Source organism: Octopus bimaculoides, chromosome 23 (assembly GCF_001194135.2).
Source record: "Octopus bimaculoides isolate UCB-OBI-ISO-001 chromosome 23, ASM119413v2, whole genome shotgun sequence".
In the NCBI taxonomy this organism is placed as follows: domain Eukaryota; kingdom Metazoa; phylum Mollusca; class Cephalopoda; order Octopoda; family Octopodidae; genus Octopus; species Octopus bimaculoides.
The window spans coordinates 17,198,946-17,219,110 of record NC_069003.1 but is presented as its reverse complement, the minus strand read 5'-3'; the positions used below and the strand labels follow the sequence as shown (position 1 = coordinate 17,219,110).

General features: G+C 37.1%; 2 protein-coding genes across 2 annotated transcripts in view; one reads left to right on the top strand and one right to left on the bottom strand.

Annotated features, from left to right (window-relative positions):
• LOC106869451 (mitotic spindle assembly checkpoint protein MAD1) overlaps window positions 1-6,211 on the bottom strand; it is a 77,230-nt gene extending 71,019 nt beyond the window's left edge. Inside the window, exon 1 of the mRNA XM_052975889.1 lies at window positions 6,026-6,211. The gene's annotated coding sequence lies outside the window, so the exon portion shown is untranslated. The remainder of the gene's footprint in view (window positions 1-6,025) is intronic.
• Window positions 6,212-6,580: 369 nt separating this feature from the next.
• Window positions 6,581-20,144, top strand: LOC106882409 (tigger transposable element-derived protein 1-like). The gene is made up of 2 exons (XM_014933081.2): window positions 6,581-8,869; window positions 16,071-20,144. The coding sequence occupies exon 1, from the start codon at window positions 6,993-6,995 to the stop codon at window positions 8,820-8,822; it is 1,830 nt and encodes a 609-aa protein (XP_014788567.1). The 5' UTR covers window positions 6,581-6,992; the 3' UTR covers window positions 8,823-8,869; window positions 16,071-20,144.
• The last annotated feature ends 21 nt before the right edge of the window (window positions 20,145-20,165 follow it).

The following is a 20,165-nucleotide window of genomic DNA, read 5'->3' as shown; positions in this document are numbered from 1 at the left end:
TAGAAAAGTATTTGGAAAAATAAATGAATATAGGTTTAGACTAACAGAGGAAAAGTGTGAATTTTTGATGAAAAAAAAAATCAAATATTTGGGTCAAGTAATTGACGAAAGGGGACAAAGGCCAGACTCATCAAGGGCAACAGCAATACGAAATATGCCTCCCCCAATGAACATCAAATTGTCACAAGCATTCTTAGGCTTGGTAAACTACTATCAAGTATATATCCTGAACATACACAACACAAGGGTTCCACTAAACAAGCTGTTAAAAAAGGATGCCAAATGGTTTTGGTAAGAAAAATGCCAGAAGGCATTTGAGGAACTAAAAAGCATGTTAACTTCAGACTTGTCACTTACACACGTTGGAAATGATACTGGCAACAAATGCTAGTGAGTATGGGGCAGGTACTGTACTCCTACATAAATATGAAGATGGCAGCCAAAAGGCCATAGCTCACGCATCAAGGACACTATTGTCAAAATGAAAAAGAGGCATTAGCAATTATCAAAGTTCCACAGGTTTATACATGGTAGACGGTTTAGACTACAAACAGACTATTGCCCATTGCTAAAGATTTATGGATCCAAGAAAGAATCCCAGTACATACAGCAAACAAGTTGCAATGTTTTGGCACCATACTACTAAACTATGACTACCCAGTGGAATATTTACCTTCAAATAAAGCTAGGACATGCTGACGGCCTATCCAGGTTAATACCCAAAAATGGTGAACCATTCGAGGATGTGGTAATAGCAGCTCTAAGAGCTGAAGGGAAAATAAAACATATAATGTGGAACATTGTATGAGAGTTAGCATTAACTCTGGAGGAGATAAAGCGACACACATCAAAAGAAAAGTTCATTAACAAAACAAAAAAAACTCCGTGGTCAGTGAAAGAAAACAAGAAAAGGTTCGGAAAGAAAAAACAAGATGTAAACATATATTCAACATGCAACGGCGTACTGATGAATGGCCAAAGGGTAGTGATACCCAAAACTCTACAAAAATGAATGTTGAAAGAATTCCATATTGGACATCCGGGGATCACAAAGATGAAAGCACTCATGTGCGGTTATGTGTATTGGCCGAAGATGGACATGGAAGTTGAAAACGTAGTAAAGGGCTGCAGAGGATGTGCTCTGGCAGTGAAATTGCCTACTAAAAAATAGGAGCCTAGGCCAGAATTAAAAAGTCCATGGTCAAGACTACATATTGATTTTGCGGGTCTGTTAAATGGTTATTACTACTTAGTAGTAGTTGACAGTTTAAGAAAAGGGCCGAAAATTGTTAAGTGCAAAAGACCAACTGCCTCAATTGTAATAAATCTTTTGCACAAATTATTCGCAAGATTTAGCATCCCATTTAAGGCAGTGAAATGCTTAGCATTATTTTGTTTGTCTTTATGTTCTGAGTTCAAATTCCACCGAGGTCGACTTTACCTTTCATCCTTTTAGGGTTGATAAATTAAGTACCAGTTGCATACTGGGGCCAATCTAAATGACTGGTCCCCTCCAGTACAAAAGAAAAAAAAAAGATTTGGCAATGCCAGACATGATTGTATCTGATAATGGAAGAAAATTTGTGTGCAGTGAATTTAGAAAATTCTGCAAAATGTTCACAGTAGAACATAAAATGATAGCGCCTTACCATTGCAGACCAAATGGACAGGCAGAGAATTTTGTGAACACTTTTAAGAGAGCTTTGAGAAAAGCAAACAAGGAAGTCACAGACAAAGTCACTCTGCAGCAATTCCTAAGGTTATACAGAGTGACTCCAAACCTCAATACACCAGCAGGAAGCTCACCAGCTGAACTGATGTTTGTGAGAAAGGTGAAATCAGTTTTTGATAAACTGTTACCTAGCAAGGAAAGAAAAAGTACCAGGAAAGACAATCCAAATTTTTTCAAAATTGGTGATAAGGTGTACATGAGGTCATATAAAAACAGAAAACAATACTTGGAAGAAGGAAAAATTATAAAGTACAAGATTCATACAAAATGAACCAGACAGATTGGAAGAACCTATGGAATGGCTGTATGACACATTCCAGATACCAACACCATTACAGGTTGTTAAAACCATGCATACAAGTGGGGAAAAAAAAGGAAGAACACAGAGAAGCCAAAAAGAAAAAGAAATTAAAAACCGCTAAAAAGAGGAGGGATGAATAAAGCAAAATAAAATTACTTGCTTCCCCACCACCAAAATAAAACTAAAAGGGGAGATGTATTGAAAATAGTACACTCCTTCTCACATGACAAAGTGATATGACCAGCCACTATAAAGTCAGAGAGTCAGTCGGTCATAGCTGGGTCAGTAGTAATAGAGTCACGAGTTCTCAGTTTGAGTCAGTGTCAGTTATGAGATACATACGAGTTTGAGTTACCATCAAGGTAAACATTCCAAAGTCATTGTCCAGCAGAACTATCAGCAATAAGACACAGAATACCACCACAACATAATAATAGTGACAAAAATATTACAGTGCCGACAATAACATACAAGTGGATGAGGATCCACATTATAACAATAAACAATTATACTGAAATCTCAAATCTATGAGATGATGCATGGTTAATTCAAAACAATGTGAATAAATAAGCATTATACTTGAATGCTAAAGGGTTAATAAGCTGGTAATTAGGAATATAAATTAACATGATATTTTGATGGAAGGTTTTAATATAGATCACTTTAAACACCATAAGCTATAGAGCCAGGGTTCTGTCTCAGGTGAATTACAAAACATATAGACTGATAGAAACATAAAATACTTAATCCTTTTACCAAGTTTCTTTTGAAATACACTTAATTTTGAAAATAATGAAGAATTTAGTAAGCTGGTATTAGGAACATAAATTAACACGAAATTTTGTTTGGAAGGTTCTAATTTAGATCACTTTAAAACAGAAAGTTTGTAATACAGAAATGGACTGACTCAGATGGGTTGGTATCAAAAGGGTTAGGCAAAGCTCAATCTTAGTTTTTTAATACTTATACAGTAGAAGGAAAAGGAAGAGAAAGTTTTGTAAAGGGTTAAATGTATTCCTTCAAAGGTGCCTCAGAAAGATCCTGAGGGTGAACTGGTGGCAGTGTCACAAAAGAGGAGATTCTGAGAAGCGTGAAGTCACATCATCATTTTTTGATCTCCATTTTCTCTGCTGGCATGGATTGGATGGTTTGACCAGAGCTGGTCAGCTGGAGAGCTGCACCAGGTTCCAGTCTGAGTTGGCTTGGTTTCAACAGCTGGATACCCTTCCTAATGCCAACCACTTTACAGTGTGTGCTTTTAACGTGCCACCTGCATGAATGCTTCCACATGGCAGTGGCATGAGTGCTTTTTACATGGCACTGGCACAGGACTTTTGCAGGCCAATTCTCTCTACCAGGAGATGCAGCCTTAACACTTCTGCTGTATTCTTGAGTATTGCAGTATCAAGGCACCAGTATCTCAGTACTTTGTCGTTTCATCTGAAAGGTTCTGCGTTCTGAGGTCATCCTTCAGAACACCAATTCTGCCTAGCTGGTTACATTCTCCAGCTAGGTAATCAATGGCACTCAAAACCAGCCATGACTCAGGTACTGCCTTTCAACAAGTGTAAAAGGGGCAGACCAAAGATCACTTGGCAGAAGACATTTCAAGATGACTCGAAGACAGACAACATTAAAATTTCAAAACAAATTATAATTTAGAATTAAGATGTTGATGCCAGTGCTGATGGACTGGCTCCTGTGCAGGTGGCACGTAAAAAACACCTTTTTGAGCGTGGCCATTGCCAGTACCGCCTGACTGGCCCTCATGCCGGTGGCATGTAAAAGCACCCACTACACTCTCTAGGAAGGGCATCTAGCTGTAGAAACTCTGCCAAATCAGATTGGAGCCTAGTGTAGCCATCTGGTTTCACCAGTCCTCAGTCAAATCGTCCAACCCATGCTAGCATGGAAAGCGAACATTAAACGATGATGATGATGATGATGATGTACAAGAGAAGCAGCCAACCAAACTCAATGGAGGAAGCTTTCCACCCAATGTGCTGAGTAACACAGGAGGACCTCATGCTAAAAAGGGTTAAAAGTTTGGTTAACAAACTGTGTAACTCTCTTTTATACTATACAACTGAAGGAAAACTTCTAGCAGCTATAGTTTCTCTTTTGTTCGTTTCAGTCACTTGACTGTGGCTATACTGAGGCATTGCCTTGAAGGGTTTAGGTAAACAAACCGACCCCAGTACTATATTCTTTGAAAGCCTGGTACTTATTCTGTAGTTCTCTTTTGATGAACTGCTAAGTTATGGGCATATGAACAAACCAACACCAGTTGTCAAACAGTGAAGGCAAACAGCTATAAAACCATGCCAAAACAAGACAGTAAAGCCTGATGCAGTCCTCTGGCTTGTCATCTCCAGTCAAACCGTCCAACCCATGTTAGCCTGGAAAACGGACGTTACATGATGACGTACAAACACGATGGGCTTATTCCAGTTTCCATCAACGAAATTCATTCATAAGGGTTATAGTAAAAGAGACTTGCCCAAGGTGCTACACAGTGAGACTGAACTCAAGACAATTTTGAATTTAACTTTAGTTCTTCCTACTGGCATCCTTTCCCCCCCCCTTCTTTTAAATCTAAAGAGTTTTTAAACTCAATACTCTACACGCTGTTATTTATAATCTTATCTACTTCGAGTTCTACCATTAAAAATAATTCTTTCAAATTTTGGCAAAAAATGGAAGTCAATTACATCGACCCCAGTACTCAACAAGTATTTATTTTATCGACCCAGAAAAGTTGAAAAGCAAAGTTGAGAAAAATTGTTCTCGGTGGAATCTGAACCCAAAGCGTAAAAGAGCAGAGAGAAATACCGCTAAGCATTTTGTCCAACGTGCTAATGATTCTGCCAGCTCGCCAATTCTTTTGTAAACATATGATTTTTCTTAAAGATCACTTCCGATTTGAAAATTCGTTGAAAAGCAGATAAATTTTGGAAAAACAGCTAGGTTTCTTTCTCTAACACTTTACGCGGTTCAACAGGATTCCGGCCACTGAAACATGTTCTCCGGGAGAATGCTATTGCAAACGTACGCAAGTCAACGTGTGAAAAACAAAATAGGCATTCTGAAATGAGTTTCTATAAAACTAGTTTCTAAATATCGAATGGCTATGGGGTCCACCAGAATAAAATAATAGTCAAAGGGAGCCATAGGCAAGGGGGAAAGAATGTTGAGAACCACCGACCTAATGTGTCTTTCGTGTGTTATGAAGGAGATCTGGGGCTGCTATTTGTAGCAAGTTCTGTGACCAAACAGAAGTTATCTTGTGTGTCTTTTTTGTTTTTTTAAGCCCCAAATTCAGTTCAGTCCTTAAAGAAATCCATATTTTCAGGCGGAGATAAAAGAATACGTACACCAGCCGTTTTCGGCGTAACAAAAACCCTAACCCTAAACACCGGATGTACTTATTCTTTACTTTCGCTTATTTTCATATATAACAATAACTATTTCGGTTTATATTGTATTTCAGAATCGTTTCGAAGCCCTGTAAGTAAAATAGGAAACAACCTTTGTCACTTCCATTCCTTCTCGCTCCTATCAAGAAAATTTAGCTGCTGTTTCTAGAAGTTCTGTTTTATCAAAGCCGTTCTAGTCGAGGTGATTACATCTTTTTTTAATCCTTTCGGTCATTATACATTTAGCACTGTATCATATCTAGGCAATCTTTCGTTCGTCATAGAACTTTTCGCAAGTTCTATGACCAAATAGAAGATGCCTCGTTGTTGTTGTTTAGCCCCAAATTCACCTGAGTCCTAAAAGAGAGCCATTCTGGCCATAACAATTGTCATTTCGGTTTTACATTTTAATTCAGAATCACTTCGACGACCTGTGCATAACAACCTATGTCGATTCCATTCCATTTCCACCAAGTTTTGCTTCTAAGATCATACAATTACATACAACAGAAAGAAAAATATGAAACGAGGAGAAATTTCACCAAAATAAATAACGAAATAGATAAATAAACTTACTTCCTCTTGTCCCAGGATATGGGTATGTGTGTGTGTATATATATATATATATATGTGGTGTGTGGGCGTATATTTTGTTTATATATATGTATATCAGTGAATTAAGATACTTGGGGAAGCGAGATCTGATTCCTTTGCTGAAATTTTTCACAAACAAAATTGAATTTTGACGCTAATGATAGTTCTAGTTACTTTTTCTTAGCTGTAGTTTCGTAAATGGTAATTAATAAAGAAGTTTTAAAGATTTAATTAAGTAAGACAATTTAAATTATATTTAAAAAGTTAATAGGTTTGTGTTGTAGTAGTTTCTTTAGAGTTATAATAATTTTATTTAGAATTGAAATTTTATTATATTTATATCATTAAAAAAGCTCTGTGCGTATATATATATATATATATGTGTGTGTGTGATTTAGAATATTATACTGGTATTTGTAAAATTTTTATATAATTAAAGATAGGTTTTTCTCTCTTTTTTTTCCGTTTTTCAATATTTACGGGAAAAAATTATTCTGGTAGCGTTTTTTTTTTTTTGAAAGATGTAAGCGACACACCTACAACCGCGAAATGTAATGTTCCTAACAGCGCTTCAGAAGGTGAATTAATTTCTAATTAATAATATTCGAGTAAATATAATAAACACGAGTGTTTTTAATACTTGATATAAAAATCTGTTTACACGAAGATATCCCTCGCGTTACGGAAATTCATATTACGGAAGTTCCGCACTTACGGTAATTGTGAACTATAACAACTAATTTCGGGATACGAACCGAAATTTCACGCCACGGTAACTCGGCTAAATTCTAACTATTTTAATAATAACCTAAATCACAATATAAATGTCAAAATATTTCTTTTTTCTTGTTAGAAGTAATATATATTTCTTGTGGATTTCTTGACTACCATTGCTGCTGTTGGATTTAACTTTTACGAACGTACAGTGAAGACGTTACGCTTATTCAAGATGACTGGAAAGAGGCCATCAAATGGAAGTCAAAGCAGTAGTGTGAAAAGGAGTCGGAAAGGGATTACATTAGACGTTAAGCTTGATATTTTACGTAGATTCGATGCAGGAGAAAAACTAAGTCACATAGCAAAATCGTTAAAGCTTGCAGCATCTACAGTAGGAACAATACGTGACAATAAAGACAAAATTAGAAAAATTGCTCAAGAAACTACTCCTTTAACTGCCCGGACATTGTTTTTTCATAGATCTGATGTAATGCTGAAGATGGAACGGCTCCTGAGTGTGTGGATCAATGAACAGACTAGACATAATGTACCAATAAGTGCAGTGGTCATTCAGGCGAAAGCAAAAACTTTGTATGAACATTTGCAGGAAAAGGAAGGTGCAACTTCTGTTGTGAAACCTTTCCTTGCTAGTAAAGGCTGGTTTGAAAGGTTTAAAAAACGTTTTAAATTGCACAAAATAAAAATGAACAATGGAGCTGACAGTATTGGCACAAATATTGATATATGTACTAATACAGAAGACACAATGGCAAATACCGAAGATGATATATATGACAATATAGAGGCTGATACAGAGGTTAATATAGATGATAGTACAGAGACTAATATAAAAATTCATATAGAAGACAGTACAGAAGATACAAAAGTTCATATAGAAGCTAATGCAGAGGCTGATATGGTAGCTAATACTAGTTATGTTGAGAAACTCAAGAAAATGATTGTTGAAGGAGGCTACACACCAGAACAAGTGTACAATGTTGATGAAACTGGACTTTTCTGGAAGCGTATGCCTGCTGGGACTTTTATTTCCAATGAAGAAAAATCAGCACCAGGCTTTAAAGTTTCTAAAGATCGCCTGACACTTCTTGTGGGAGGAAATGCTGCTGGTAATATGAAATTAAAGCCCCTACTTGTTTATCACTCTGAAAATCCAAAAGCTTTCAAGGGTTATGCTAAGTCTAATCTACCTGTAATATGGCGTTCAAATAAGAAGGCTTGGATGACTACAAGCCTTTTCCAAGACTGGTTTACAAACTTTTTTTGCCCTGCTATAGAAATCTACAGTGCAAAGCGTAATATTTCCAACAAGGCATTGCTACTTTTAGACAATGCACCAAGCCACCCTGTGAACTTAAATGATCTTTCTGATAACGTGAGGGTGGAATTTATTCCCAAGAACACAGCCTCTTTACTCCAGCCAATGGATCAAGGTGTGGTAGCTCTCTTCAAAGCATATTACCACAGAAGAATTTTTAAACAACTCATAAAAGCCATTGATGGTGAGGATAAAACTACAGTTAGAGACTATTGGACAAAGTTTAACATTATGAATGCTGTAGATAATATAGCTGACTCATGGAATGAAGTAAAACTTTCAACAATGAACAGTGTTTGGAAAAACATATGGCCAGACTGTGTCCGTGACTTTACAGATTTTCCACCAGTAGAAAGTCTATATCAAGTTCAGCAGGACATTGTGACACTTACAAATAGTGCAGGGTTTGAAGAAGTCAAAGAAAATGATGTGATTGAGTTATTGGTGTCCCATAGAGAAAGCTTGTCTAATGAGGAGCTGCTGCTGTTGGAACAAGATCGAGCTGCAGAAGAAGAAGAGGAAGATATAGAAGCTGCCTCCACCCAACTTCAGTTGAATGTTGATCATTTGGCTACAGGGTTGGCACTTATACAGGAAGGTCTCCAAATCTTTGCTGATAACGACCCCAATCGTGAACGCAACATCAAAGTTATAAGAGGAGTTCATAATGAGCTCAGATCCTACATTGAACTGTACAAAGAAAAGTTACGTCATTATTCCCAATAACTTCCATTGCATCATCTTCTACCATGCAGCAGCCAAAATCTTTTCTGGTGAGTACATCTAACAGTTATGCTTATTTGTTGTCCTCCTCATTCTTTACTGTAGTCACAGTCAATGAGATAAATCTTGTGAATTGCATGGTGACCTCACTAGTACTGGTGTGTTGAAAAAAACAGCGTCCAGTTTATGCTGTATAATGGCATTAGGAAGAGTACCCAGTTAGAAACCATACCAAAGCAGACATTAAAATTCAATGCAGTCCTCCACCTTGCTAGATCTTGTCAAACTTTCCAACTCATGTCAACATAGAAAACTGACTTTAAAAGATGATGATATTTATGTCTTCATGTGTGTGTGTGTACAAGTTAAAGTTAGCACAAGGCATGAGGATGCGGAAACAGCATTGAGCTGTTTAGAAATTGGAGCTAAATTCCTAATTCAATTGCCGGAAAGCACCAAATAACAGAAAAACAACAGGAGGGGAGGTAACAGATAAAGAATTAAGACATTAAAAAAAGCATACCTTTTTCTGTTATTTGGTACTTTCCGGCAGTTACCAATTTAGCTCCTATTTCTAAACAGGTCAATGCTGCTTCCGCATCCTCATGCCTTGTGCTAACTTTAAATTTTATAGCTATATAATGCTATCAGACCTGTTAAACTGCCTATATTACTGCTGTTAATATTATCATTTAAAAATATTCACTGCAGCTGATATTAGCAGTAGTGATATCTTACTTCGTATGTGAAAACTCAAATGTTTTTGCTTATATATATATATTGATATAAGAAAAAGAGATGACAGGAAAACAGTGGTTAAGTTCATAACATAACTATTGTTTTTCCTGTGTTATTTCTTTTTGTTATTACCACTCTATACTCATCTGATACTTTATTTTGAAACATATGTATATTGAGTTCTACTAATAACTTCAGTGTCTGCTTTAGCATGGTTTCTACAGCTAAATGCATTTCCAGAGTGTACTAGATGCTTTTTATCATGCCACCAGCACTAGTGAAGATGTCATTCAGCCTGCAAGACTATGAACTCAGAGGAAGGTTGAAATATTTACTCTAGAAGATGAGGGGTTGAAATAGAAGAGAAAGGGCCAAAACGGAACAGCTTTCTTGCTGTAGAGGAACTACAGTGCTACTAACATTTGAGGAGAGTGGAAGTAACTAAGGTGAAGCTGGATAGATAATAAAAATAGCGGTGATGCAGTGTTAGGTTGAACCCTCAAGTACAAGGTGAGTAGAAGTGAGTGGGGATAGAACAACAAGGAGTGTGGGTGGGTAGAGGTTTCAAAAGTGTATGAGAAAGTGACAAAATTGGGCATGGGTGTAGAAGTGAATGTAATGAATGAAGAACTTGTGATTAGAACCAAATTTCTGCCGCTAATATAAATTATAGCCTATCTCTTAATCTTTTATTTGTTTCAATTATAGGACTACAGCCATACTTGAAGGGTTTAGTCAAACAATTTGACCCAGTGCAATTTTTTTTAATCCTGATTCTTATTCTTTTGGTCTCCTTTTGCTGAACCAGTAAGTTACAGAGCATTTGAAGAAACCAATAGCAGTTGACAAGCAGTGGTGGGGAACAAATACATGCTCAAAGGCATGCTCATATAGCTATATATATATATCATCACCATCATCATCATTATTGTTTAATGTCTGTTTTCCATTCCAGCATGGGTTGGACAGTTTGACAGGAGCTGGCCAGCTGGGGAGCTGTCCAGACTCCAGTTGTCTGTTTTGGCATGGTTTCTACATTGGATGCCCTTTCTAATGCCAACCACTTTACAGCGTGTACTGGGTGCTTTTTATGTGGAACTGGCACCTACAAGACAAAGACCTCTCAACTGAGAGAGGGAGTGGGGGCAGGACTATAAGAGATGTGCCTCTCTGTATGGATGGCCACAATTTTACTTAGCTTGAAGTGTCTTCTCAAATACAGCAAATTGCCACAAGTCCCAGTCCCTTGTCATTTCCTTAGTGAAGCCCAGCATCTGGAGATCCTTTCTCACCACTTTGTCCCACATTTTCTTAGGTCTACCTCTTTCACAGGTTCTCTCCACAATTAGAGATTAGCACTTCTTTAAGCAGCTGCCCTCATCCATATACATCACATGACCATGCCAGCGCAGTCTTCTCTTGCACACAACATCTGATGCCTTATATACCCAGTTTTCTTCTGAAATCATTTACATTCTGTTGTGTGTGCACACTGACATTACCCATCTAGCAGAGCATACTGGCTTCATTTCTTTCAACCCTTCACAAGTCTTCTGTAGTCATATCCCTTGTTTTACTGCCATGTAGCATAGCCATATGTACTTGGGCATCATACAATCTGCCTTTCACTCTGAGGGAAGATCTCTGAACTTTTTCCAGCTTTTCAGAACTTTCTCCTCCACTACTAACTTGGCCACCTAGGTAAAAGAAGCTATCTACTACTTCTAAGGATCCCTCCTGAGCATTTGAGAAAGTCTATTCTCTGTGCATTCTTAGTGCTAATCTTACCTGCACATTTGCCACACACAATGATTATTTTTTTCTGTTAACCTTCCTGTGATACTGCTACACCTCTTATGTATCCAAAGTTTGTGCTGACTACAATGTATGGAGTTTCTTCCAACACCCTTCTTACATATTGAGCAGGGTCATCTCCCTGAAGGGACTTATGATTTGTCTGTTTTCCTACTTACAAGGATTTTGGTCTTTGCTAAATTAATTCTAAGGCCCTTAGATTCCAGACCTTGCTTTCACACCTGAAATTTCTTCTCTAAGTCAGGTAATGATTCAGCTATAAGAATAAGGTCATCAGCATAGAAGAGCTCTTAGGGGTAGCCAGTCTTGAATTCCTCTGTTATGGCCTGAAGGACTATGATAAATTAGAGTGGGCAAAGAACTGATCTTTGGTAAACTCCTACTTGTACACTAAATTCATTACTAAACTCACTGCCAACCTTCACCTTACTGGCAGCATCCCTGTATATGGCTTGTACAGCTCTCACCAACCAATCATCTATCTCTACTTTCCACATTAACCACTAGATAAGGGATCAGGAGACCCTGTCAAAAGCTTTCTCCATGTCAACAAAAGCTAAATACAGAAATTCATTTTTGGATAAATGGCTAAATATTTCTCCTGCAGTTGCCATACAAAGAATATAGCATCAGTCATGCTTCTCCCAGGCACAAAACCAAACTGCATTGCATCTAGACTAATTCTCTTACTAATTAGTTTGAGCTATTACCCTCTCTGTAACTTTCATTGCTTGGTCCAGCAATTTGACACCTCTGTAATTATTTCTGTCTAAGGCATCACCTTTACCTTTCTAGCTGTTAACTATGGTACTGCTACACCAATCATTAGGTATGACTTCCTGATTAACTATAAGAATGACTATGTCATATCCCACTCCACCAGATATTTTAAACATCTCAGTGATGATTCCTAATTGGCCAGAGGCTTTCCCTGTTTTCATATTCTTAGTTGGTTTATCTACCAAGCTACTATCAATTTGGATAGCTGGTCCCTCAGTTGGGTTACATATATATTATATATATACAGATATATATATATATATATATATATATATATATATATATATGTGTGTACATATGCCACTCTATGCATATGTAAATAAAAAAAAATGGAACAAAAACGCAATAGAGGAAAATAAAACATTCGGACAGATAGACGATACAAAGGCGAACAGGAAAAACAACAATTAGAGGGACAGGAAAAAAAAGGACGGGTCATTCGTGGCCTTCTTTCTTCAGTCAAGTTACCAGATGTCCTTACAGTTTCGGGCAGTTACACTTGAGACTGTTTGATCTGGTTACCCCCAAAAAAGTCTAAGCTAAGAGCATTAGATTTTTTGTAAGAAAGCTAGCAAATGTGTATGGCAACAAAGACAAAAAATAGAGAACATGGTACACAATTACAAATACAAACAACAAGAATATAACAAGAGGTGTTTTTTGACTGAGGACAAATCAAATTGAGCTGGCGTGTATGAAGTGAAAGCCTTGAGGCAGGAACATAGGAGATGGACATAAGAGGTGTTGGCTGTCAGACCAAGAAAGAAAGATCATGGCTGGCCGGATACTGGTCACGTGGAAGGAGGAGAGAGGAGTAGGGGGCAACAGGATTGAAGGATTAATAAAAAATCAAAGACAACGGGAAAGGTACAGGGGAGATAAACGAGGAGGAAAAGTGGGAGTTAAAGAGAGGGCCAAGAAATGTGAGAGAGGGGGAGAGCAAGAAAAAGAAAAGAGTCTAAGCTAAGAGCTCTTAGCTTAGACTTTTTTGGGGTCAACCAGATCGAACAGTCTTAGGTATAACTGCCCGAAACTATAAGGACATCTGGTAACTTGACTGAACAAAGAAGGCCATGAATGACCCGTCCATTTTTTTCCTGTCTGACTTTGTATCATCTATCTGTCTGAATGTTTTACTGTCCTCTATTGCATTTTTGTTCCATTTTTTAAATATTTATATATACATATAGCGGCATACGTACACACTTGTGCTCACCTTATAGAAAGTATGTATCTAAATTTTGTACGATTCTTTTACTCTGTCTTTTAGTCCACCTCATACTTTCTTCCTCTTTCCTTTTTCTCACTTCCCCTCTCTTTGTTTAACTCCCACTTTTCCTTCTCGTTTATCTCCCCTGTACCTTTCCCTTTGTCTCTGATTTTTTTTCTAATCCTTCAATCCTGCTGCCCCCTGCCCCTCTCTCCTCCTTCCACGTGACTGGTGTGTAGCCAGCCATGATTTTTCTTTCTTGGCCTGACTGCCGACTACCAACACCTCTTATGTCCATCTCCTATGTTCCTGCCTCAAGGCTTTCACTTCATGCACATCAGCTCAGTTTGATTCGTCCTCAGTCGAAAGACACCTCTTGTTATATTCTTGTTGTTTGTATTTGTAACTGTTGCCATGTTCTCCGTTTTTTGTCTTTGTTGCCATACACATTTGCTAGCTTTCTTTCCAAAAAATCAAATGCTCTTAGCTTGAACTTTTTTGGGGGCAACCAGATCAAACAGTCTCAAGTGTAACTGCCCGAAACTCTAAGGACATCTGGTAACTTGACTGAAGAAAGAAGGCCACAAATGACCCGTCCTTTTTTTTCCTGTCCCTCTAATTGTTGGTTTTCCTGTCCACCCTTGTTTCATCTATCTGTCTGAATGTTTTATTGTCCTCTATTGCCTTGTGAGTAAAATTTATATGTATATATTTATATACATTATTATATTAAGGGTTGTTACTATAAGTAAAGCCACATGCTGGAAAGGGACGCTAAAGTCAAACTACTTTATCAAAAGTGGCTTTACTCATAGTAACAGCCCTTAGTGTAATAATGTATTTAAAAAAATTATATACTTGTATTAATTTTTTACCTTAATTGGTTTTACATGCTGGTTATTTATATAGATTTTATCCTTATGTTTAATTGATATATTTATACACAATGGGCTTCTTTCAGTTTTCATCTACCAAATCCATTTACAAAGCATTGGTTGGCTCTGAGCTAAAATAGAAGACATTTCCCCAAGGGTCATGCAGTGGGACTGAGCCTGAAGCTTTGTGGTTTGGAAGCAAGCTTCTTACCACAAAGCCATGCCTGTGCCTATATGTTCATCTAATTTAACCAAAAATAATTTTTGTCCAAAAAATTACATTAATTATCTGCGAAATTGAATTATTGATATACATCCCCTAGTTAATTTTTTTTTCTACATTAATACAACTTACTTCCCCTCCCCCCAACCCAACTGGAAAATAATAATTCAGTACCTGTGACAACAGCTTGCAGAAAGAAATGATATTACACAAGTCTTTTTGAACATGCTGCAGAGAATGGCATGTTTCAAAATTCTTTTTTTTTTTTTCAGTATATCTTACCAATATGCACAGGCATGGCTGTGTGGTAAGAAGTTTGCTTCCTAACCATGTAGTTCCAGGTTCTATCCCACTGGAATCTTGGGCAAGCATCTTCTACTATAACCCTAGGTCAACCAAAGCCTTGTGAGTGGATTTGGTAAACAGACAATGAAAGAAGCCCATCATACATATATGTGTATCATGTGTATGTGCATTTGTCTTTGTGTTTGTCCTCTACCCCAAACCAGTGATGGTTTGTTTACATGTCGCTAGAATAAGTACCAGGTTTTTAAAAAAAATATGTGCTGGAGTCACTTCATTCAATTAAAAATCTTTCAAGGCAACAGCCCAGCATAGCCAGTGTAATGACTGAAACAAGTAAAAGATTATATTTCATGGTTTTTATTTTCACATTGAAATATTCAGTCTCAACATTTTTAACTGTATGATATGAATAAATGTGAACAATTGTTTATGAAAATTAAACAGAAATACTGCAAAATAGAACAACTGTATCAAGTTATTACCCTTGTGTTTGTCCTGTGTATGACATGTGATACACAAGACATATTTCCCTGGTGTCCATACATTGAAGTGGTAGTAGTAGTATAGAGGCATGTGTTGTAACAGCTCATTGCTGCATCCACCATTCGTTGATGACTTGCTCCTCCTGGTGCATGACACATTCACACCACTCAGGTGACAACCCTCCAACTCATGGATCTGTTTGGATAGTTGTTGCTGGTTAAGTTTATGAGGTCAAAGTGCAAATCTTACCAAAATCTCTTTTAGTTAGCTTTTATGACACACAGAGAAAGCATAACTATTCTTTGGCAGTCCTCACACAGCATTAGAGCAATGTGAAATGAAGTGTTTTACTCATGAAGGCAACATGCTGCTTTTGCTCATGAAGACAACATGCAAATTGAGTCCCACAATCTAGTAATTGTGAGTGCAACACCCTAACTACTTGGCCATGTGCCTTCACATCATTTACGATACACATACCCAATTGTTTTTCAACCGCAAGAGTAACTTGGGACTTATGAAAGGAAAGCTTTCTATTACTCAGAACATATGAAACAAGGGCTAACTAAAAGTCTGGAAACAAGCATGGACATTTAGGACAACTTATGAAAATGCTTTGGACAGGCCTTGTGATGTTAATGTCTTCACAAAATATGGAATTATGACTGCTATTACCCAAAATCTTCAATTTCTGTCACGTTTTTTTCTGTATTCTTATAAATTGGTTTCAATGTTTATCATCTCTTAGCAAACTACTTATTTGTAGTCTTTGATGTGAACTGAAATTCTTTATGCTTTCTTATGTTCAATATTTTCACCAGATACACAAATACGTCTACAGAGAACATGAAGACCTTTACAAGAGGTGATGTCAGTGGAATAAATACCGGAAAAAATACAAACCATTCCAAAGTGATGATGCAGGAGAAATTGTTCCTTGTAGATACAAAAGGAAAAATTCCACAGAAAATTTCTAGCAGAGACCAATCTGAGAATCTCATTCACTGAATTTTGCTGCTACATCCTTTTAAAGGTTGTGTACCCCTGTCTGCTTATGAGACTGTATGTGCAAACTACACAAGAATCTAAGCTTTCTGGCAAAAAAGTTTTGTGAGCTGAAGCTGATTGGGACTTCTGATCTAGAGAGATTTGCCAAACCTGTTTGTTGTGGTACTGCCAGCAGGAGTTGTATGTATAGAGTGTGTGAAAAGTACAAAGAGAAAACAGTTCTCTTCTAGAGTACATATGACAGTGCTGAAAAAGTGTCCTGTACCCATTAAGGGACAGGTGAGAAGGTAAACAGATACTTTCAGGTAGGGTCAAAAAAGAGAAAGGCTAACAGGAGCAACTTGTTGAATAGTTTTATGTGTTTAAGTAAGTTCTAAAAGCTTTTCTTCGGTATGAAGCAGCATTATACCAACTACTAAGTGCTAAGGTCTGAGAGAGCAGAGTCCTTGAGAAATATTTAATCCATCTAGATTTTTCTGGGAGTTTTATTTACAAGTGCTATCATGATATCTAAGCAGTGCACTTTGGATCATCTCACAAAGAGGAAACACTACATTGATGGGTTTGTTTATGCAGATAGTAACCAAGAACAGACCTGCTTCTGCACAATATCCTTACCAAAACACAAAACCTTCTGCAGCTGTATTGATTCATCTGAATCTTGTGTTGGATTCTGCAGAAAATGTACCTTAAGGTTTCTGTGTTGGTCCTTATTCCCACCATTTACAGAAGGGCATTTTTCCCTCTGTTCAGCTGTGGTTTGGAGATATAAGGTGTCAAAGCAGGGATTTGGAATTTTTGAGGTGTGCCATAGTATATGATATTAGTGTAGCTGTGAATAGAACTAAGCAATTGTAGTTTTTCAAATTCAGGAAAAATGGTTTTACAACTTCTTGCTGAACAACCTACGTAAACGATGTGTTTATAGCAATCAAATTGTTATTCGGTACATAAGTTCTCTCCCTTGATGAAATTACCATTACCTGCATACAGGTAAGCAGTGTATTATACATCAGATGACAAAGTAACATGAAATGAAGTATTTTGCTCAAGAGCACAATGTGCTGCCTGGTCCAAGAATTGAACCCACAATCTTGTAATCATGAGTGCAACACACTTACCACTAGGCCCCACACCCTTGCTGAATAGAACTACTGAGATGATAATGACTATGGTTAGAACATTCAAAATCTCCAAAGCCCTTTTGGAAAAACCAACACTCATATTCAGTTGTTCTTTATTCATGATGAAATTCTTGAGTGTGTACCTGTAAACTTATCTTGAAACCATGAGAATATATCAGGAGGAAATTAATGCTTCGGGTGAGATAATATCTCATGGTGTCAGTTGTAGGTGGCTGTCCCAGAAAGTATTTCCTTTCTGAGTGTTGGAATAACTAATATTTCAGCTATGCCATAAAGCTACCGCCATGATGGTGCCAACTACTGTGTCACAGACCAGTCACAAATCTTTGAGAAGATCCCGAAGTGTCATACCAGCAGTGTGTACTCTCATATGATAAAGATTTTTATACAGGAGTAATCCTTGCTAGGGATGAACCCCCATGTTCAAGTTAAATTCTTGTGACCATGTTGGACTAAACAACTTGTTTGGGCCAATTTGTGAAGAGTATGTATCATGGTATCTGTTTCCTCATCATAAATTTCAGATCATCTCACTATTATCATGAGACATGGAAGTGTGGCCAGGCTTTCTAAATAATGGTTTCAAATTTTGGTACATGGTCAGCAATTTTAGGGGAAGGATAAGTCAGTTACATCAGTCTCAGTATGTGACTGGTACTTTATTTTATCAACCTCAAAAGATGAAAAGTGTAATTGACCTTAGCGGGGTTTGAACTCAGAATGTAAAGAACCAGGAAGGTTTTCTAAATAATAGATTACATGAAACAACACTACATTCACAATTTTAGAGCTCGATCGTTTCCACTGAGGTAATTTATTTCACAATAACTGATACAGTACATTTTATTTTTTAATGATCCTATAGACAAGTCTATCCCATTAATGTGTGTGAGGAATCTATTCCTTGGTTTTTTTATTCATTGTTATATGTTGAATTCTTCATGAACTGTTTTGTTTCGTTTTGGGGCAGGGGGGATCTCTTTTATCTTGTTTCTGCAATTGAATTGTGGCCATGCTTGGGCACAGCCTTGAAGATATTAGTCAAACAAATCAATCCCAGTACTTATTTTCTTTTTTAAGTCTGGTACTTATTCTATTTTGCTGTAAAACCAAATTATGGGAATGTAAACAAACTGACACACTGGTTGTCAAGCAGTGGTGGGGGACAAACACAGGCACAAAGACCCCCCCACACAGACGCAAACTCACATATCTTTTATCTTTTACTTGTTTCAGTCATTTGACTGTTGCCATGCTGGGGCACCGGCTTGAAAGGTTTTAGTCGAACAAATCAACCCCAGGGCTTAATTTGTTTTAAGCCTAGTACTTATTGTATCAATCTCTTTTGCTGAACTGCTAAGTTATGGGGACGTAAACATACCAACACCGGTTGTCAAGTGGTGATGGGGAACAAACACAGACACACACACAGATACATACATTTTCATAGCATATCTTGATTGCCTCAATAACTGAAGAGATGCCGGTGCAGGTTTCCACCCCGACATCCAAAACTCAGAGTTTTATTATGGCAACCGAATTATTGTCACATATTATATTACAGATATATATATACATGATGGGCTTCTTTCAGTTTCCAACTAACAAATCCACTCACAAGGCCCAAAGCTATAGTAGAAGACACTTACTCAGTGGGACTGAACCTGGAACCATGTGGTTGAAAAGCAAACTTCTTACCGAACAGCCATGCCTGTGCCTATATATATATCATTCAACTATGACTGTTGTTGAATAATATTCTTAAGGTTGCAATTTACTCACATGCAGCATCTTTCAGAGCTTGTCGTTAATTCGGTTCATAACCAAATTGAAAACTGTTAACATTTTTGAAGAGGACTGATCCCTTGCTACATTTTGGCATTGAAAATTTGAGATTTGATCCAGTAGTAAAAAGTTTACATCAAAATTTGTAGGATAGTAAGTAACGCAACCATTCAAGTTTAGATCTAAATAACATTTTTATTTTAAAAGCAAAATATATTTATCTTAGCTTCAATGATAGAAGAAAGCATGAAAAATTTCATAGTTTTGTTCCCATGCAACAAAAATTTGTATCGAAAAACTGTGAGGGTAAAATATCATGAAAAAAATATATAAGTAAGGCAAAAAATTGAATTTAAGTATAATTAACTTATTTATTTTAAAAACAAACTATATTTTAATTAAGCTTAAATGATAGAGCTCAATGAAGTTTTAAAAGAAAAAAGTTATGAGTGTTTATTTCTCAAATTTGAGGGTGACAATATAGTTCTATAAGGGGACTTTTAATATATGTCACCAGCGCCATTGAGGTAAGGTAAGAATTATCAACAACACCACTAATTGACATATTATTGATTAGCATAATAGCATCGCCTGGAAAAAACAGGGATTACATGGAAAAATGCGAACAAGAGAAATAATATTCTTAAGATTATAAACCTGGAATATTACAGGACAAGTTATTACACTTGGAAAAATTCAAGACAACTTATTACATCTGGTAAAGTACAGAACAAGAAAATTTTTACTTAAAATATTGCAGCTAAGGATAAAATTTGAATCATCATCATCATCATCATCATCGTTTAACGTCCGCTTTCCATGCTAGCATGGGTTGGACGATTTGACTGAGGACTGGTGAAACCGGATGGCAACACCAGGCTCCAGTCTGATTTGGCAGAGTTTCTACAGCTGGATGCCCTTCCTAACGCCAACCACTCAGAGAGTGTAGTGGGTGCTTTTACGTGTCACCCGCACGAA

Coding starts and splice junctions, on each gene's coding strand:
- LOC106882409 (XM_014933081.2), top strand. CDS start 6,993: ATGACTGGAAAGAGGCCATCAAATGGAAGTCAAAGCAGTAGTGTGAAA.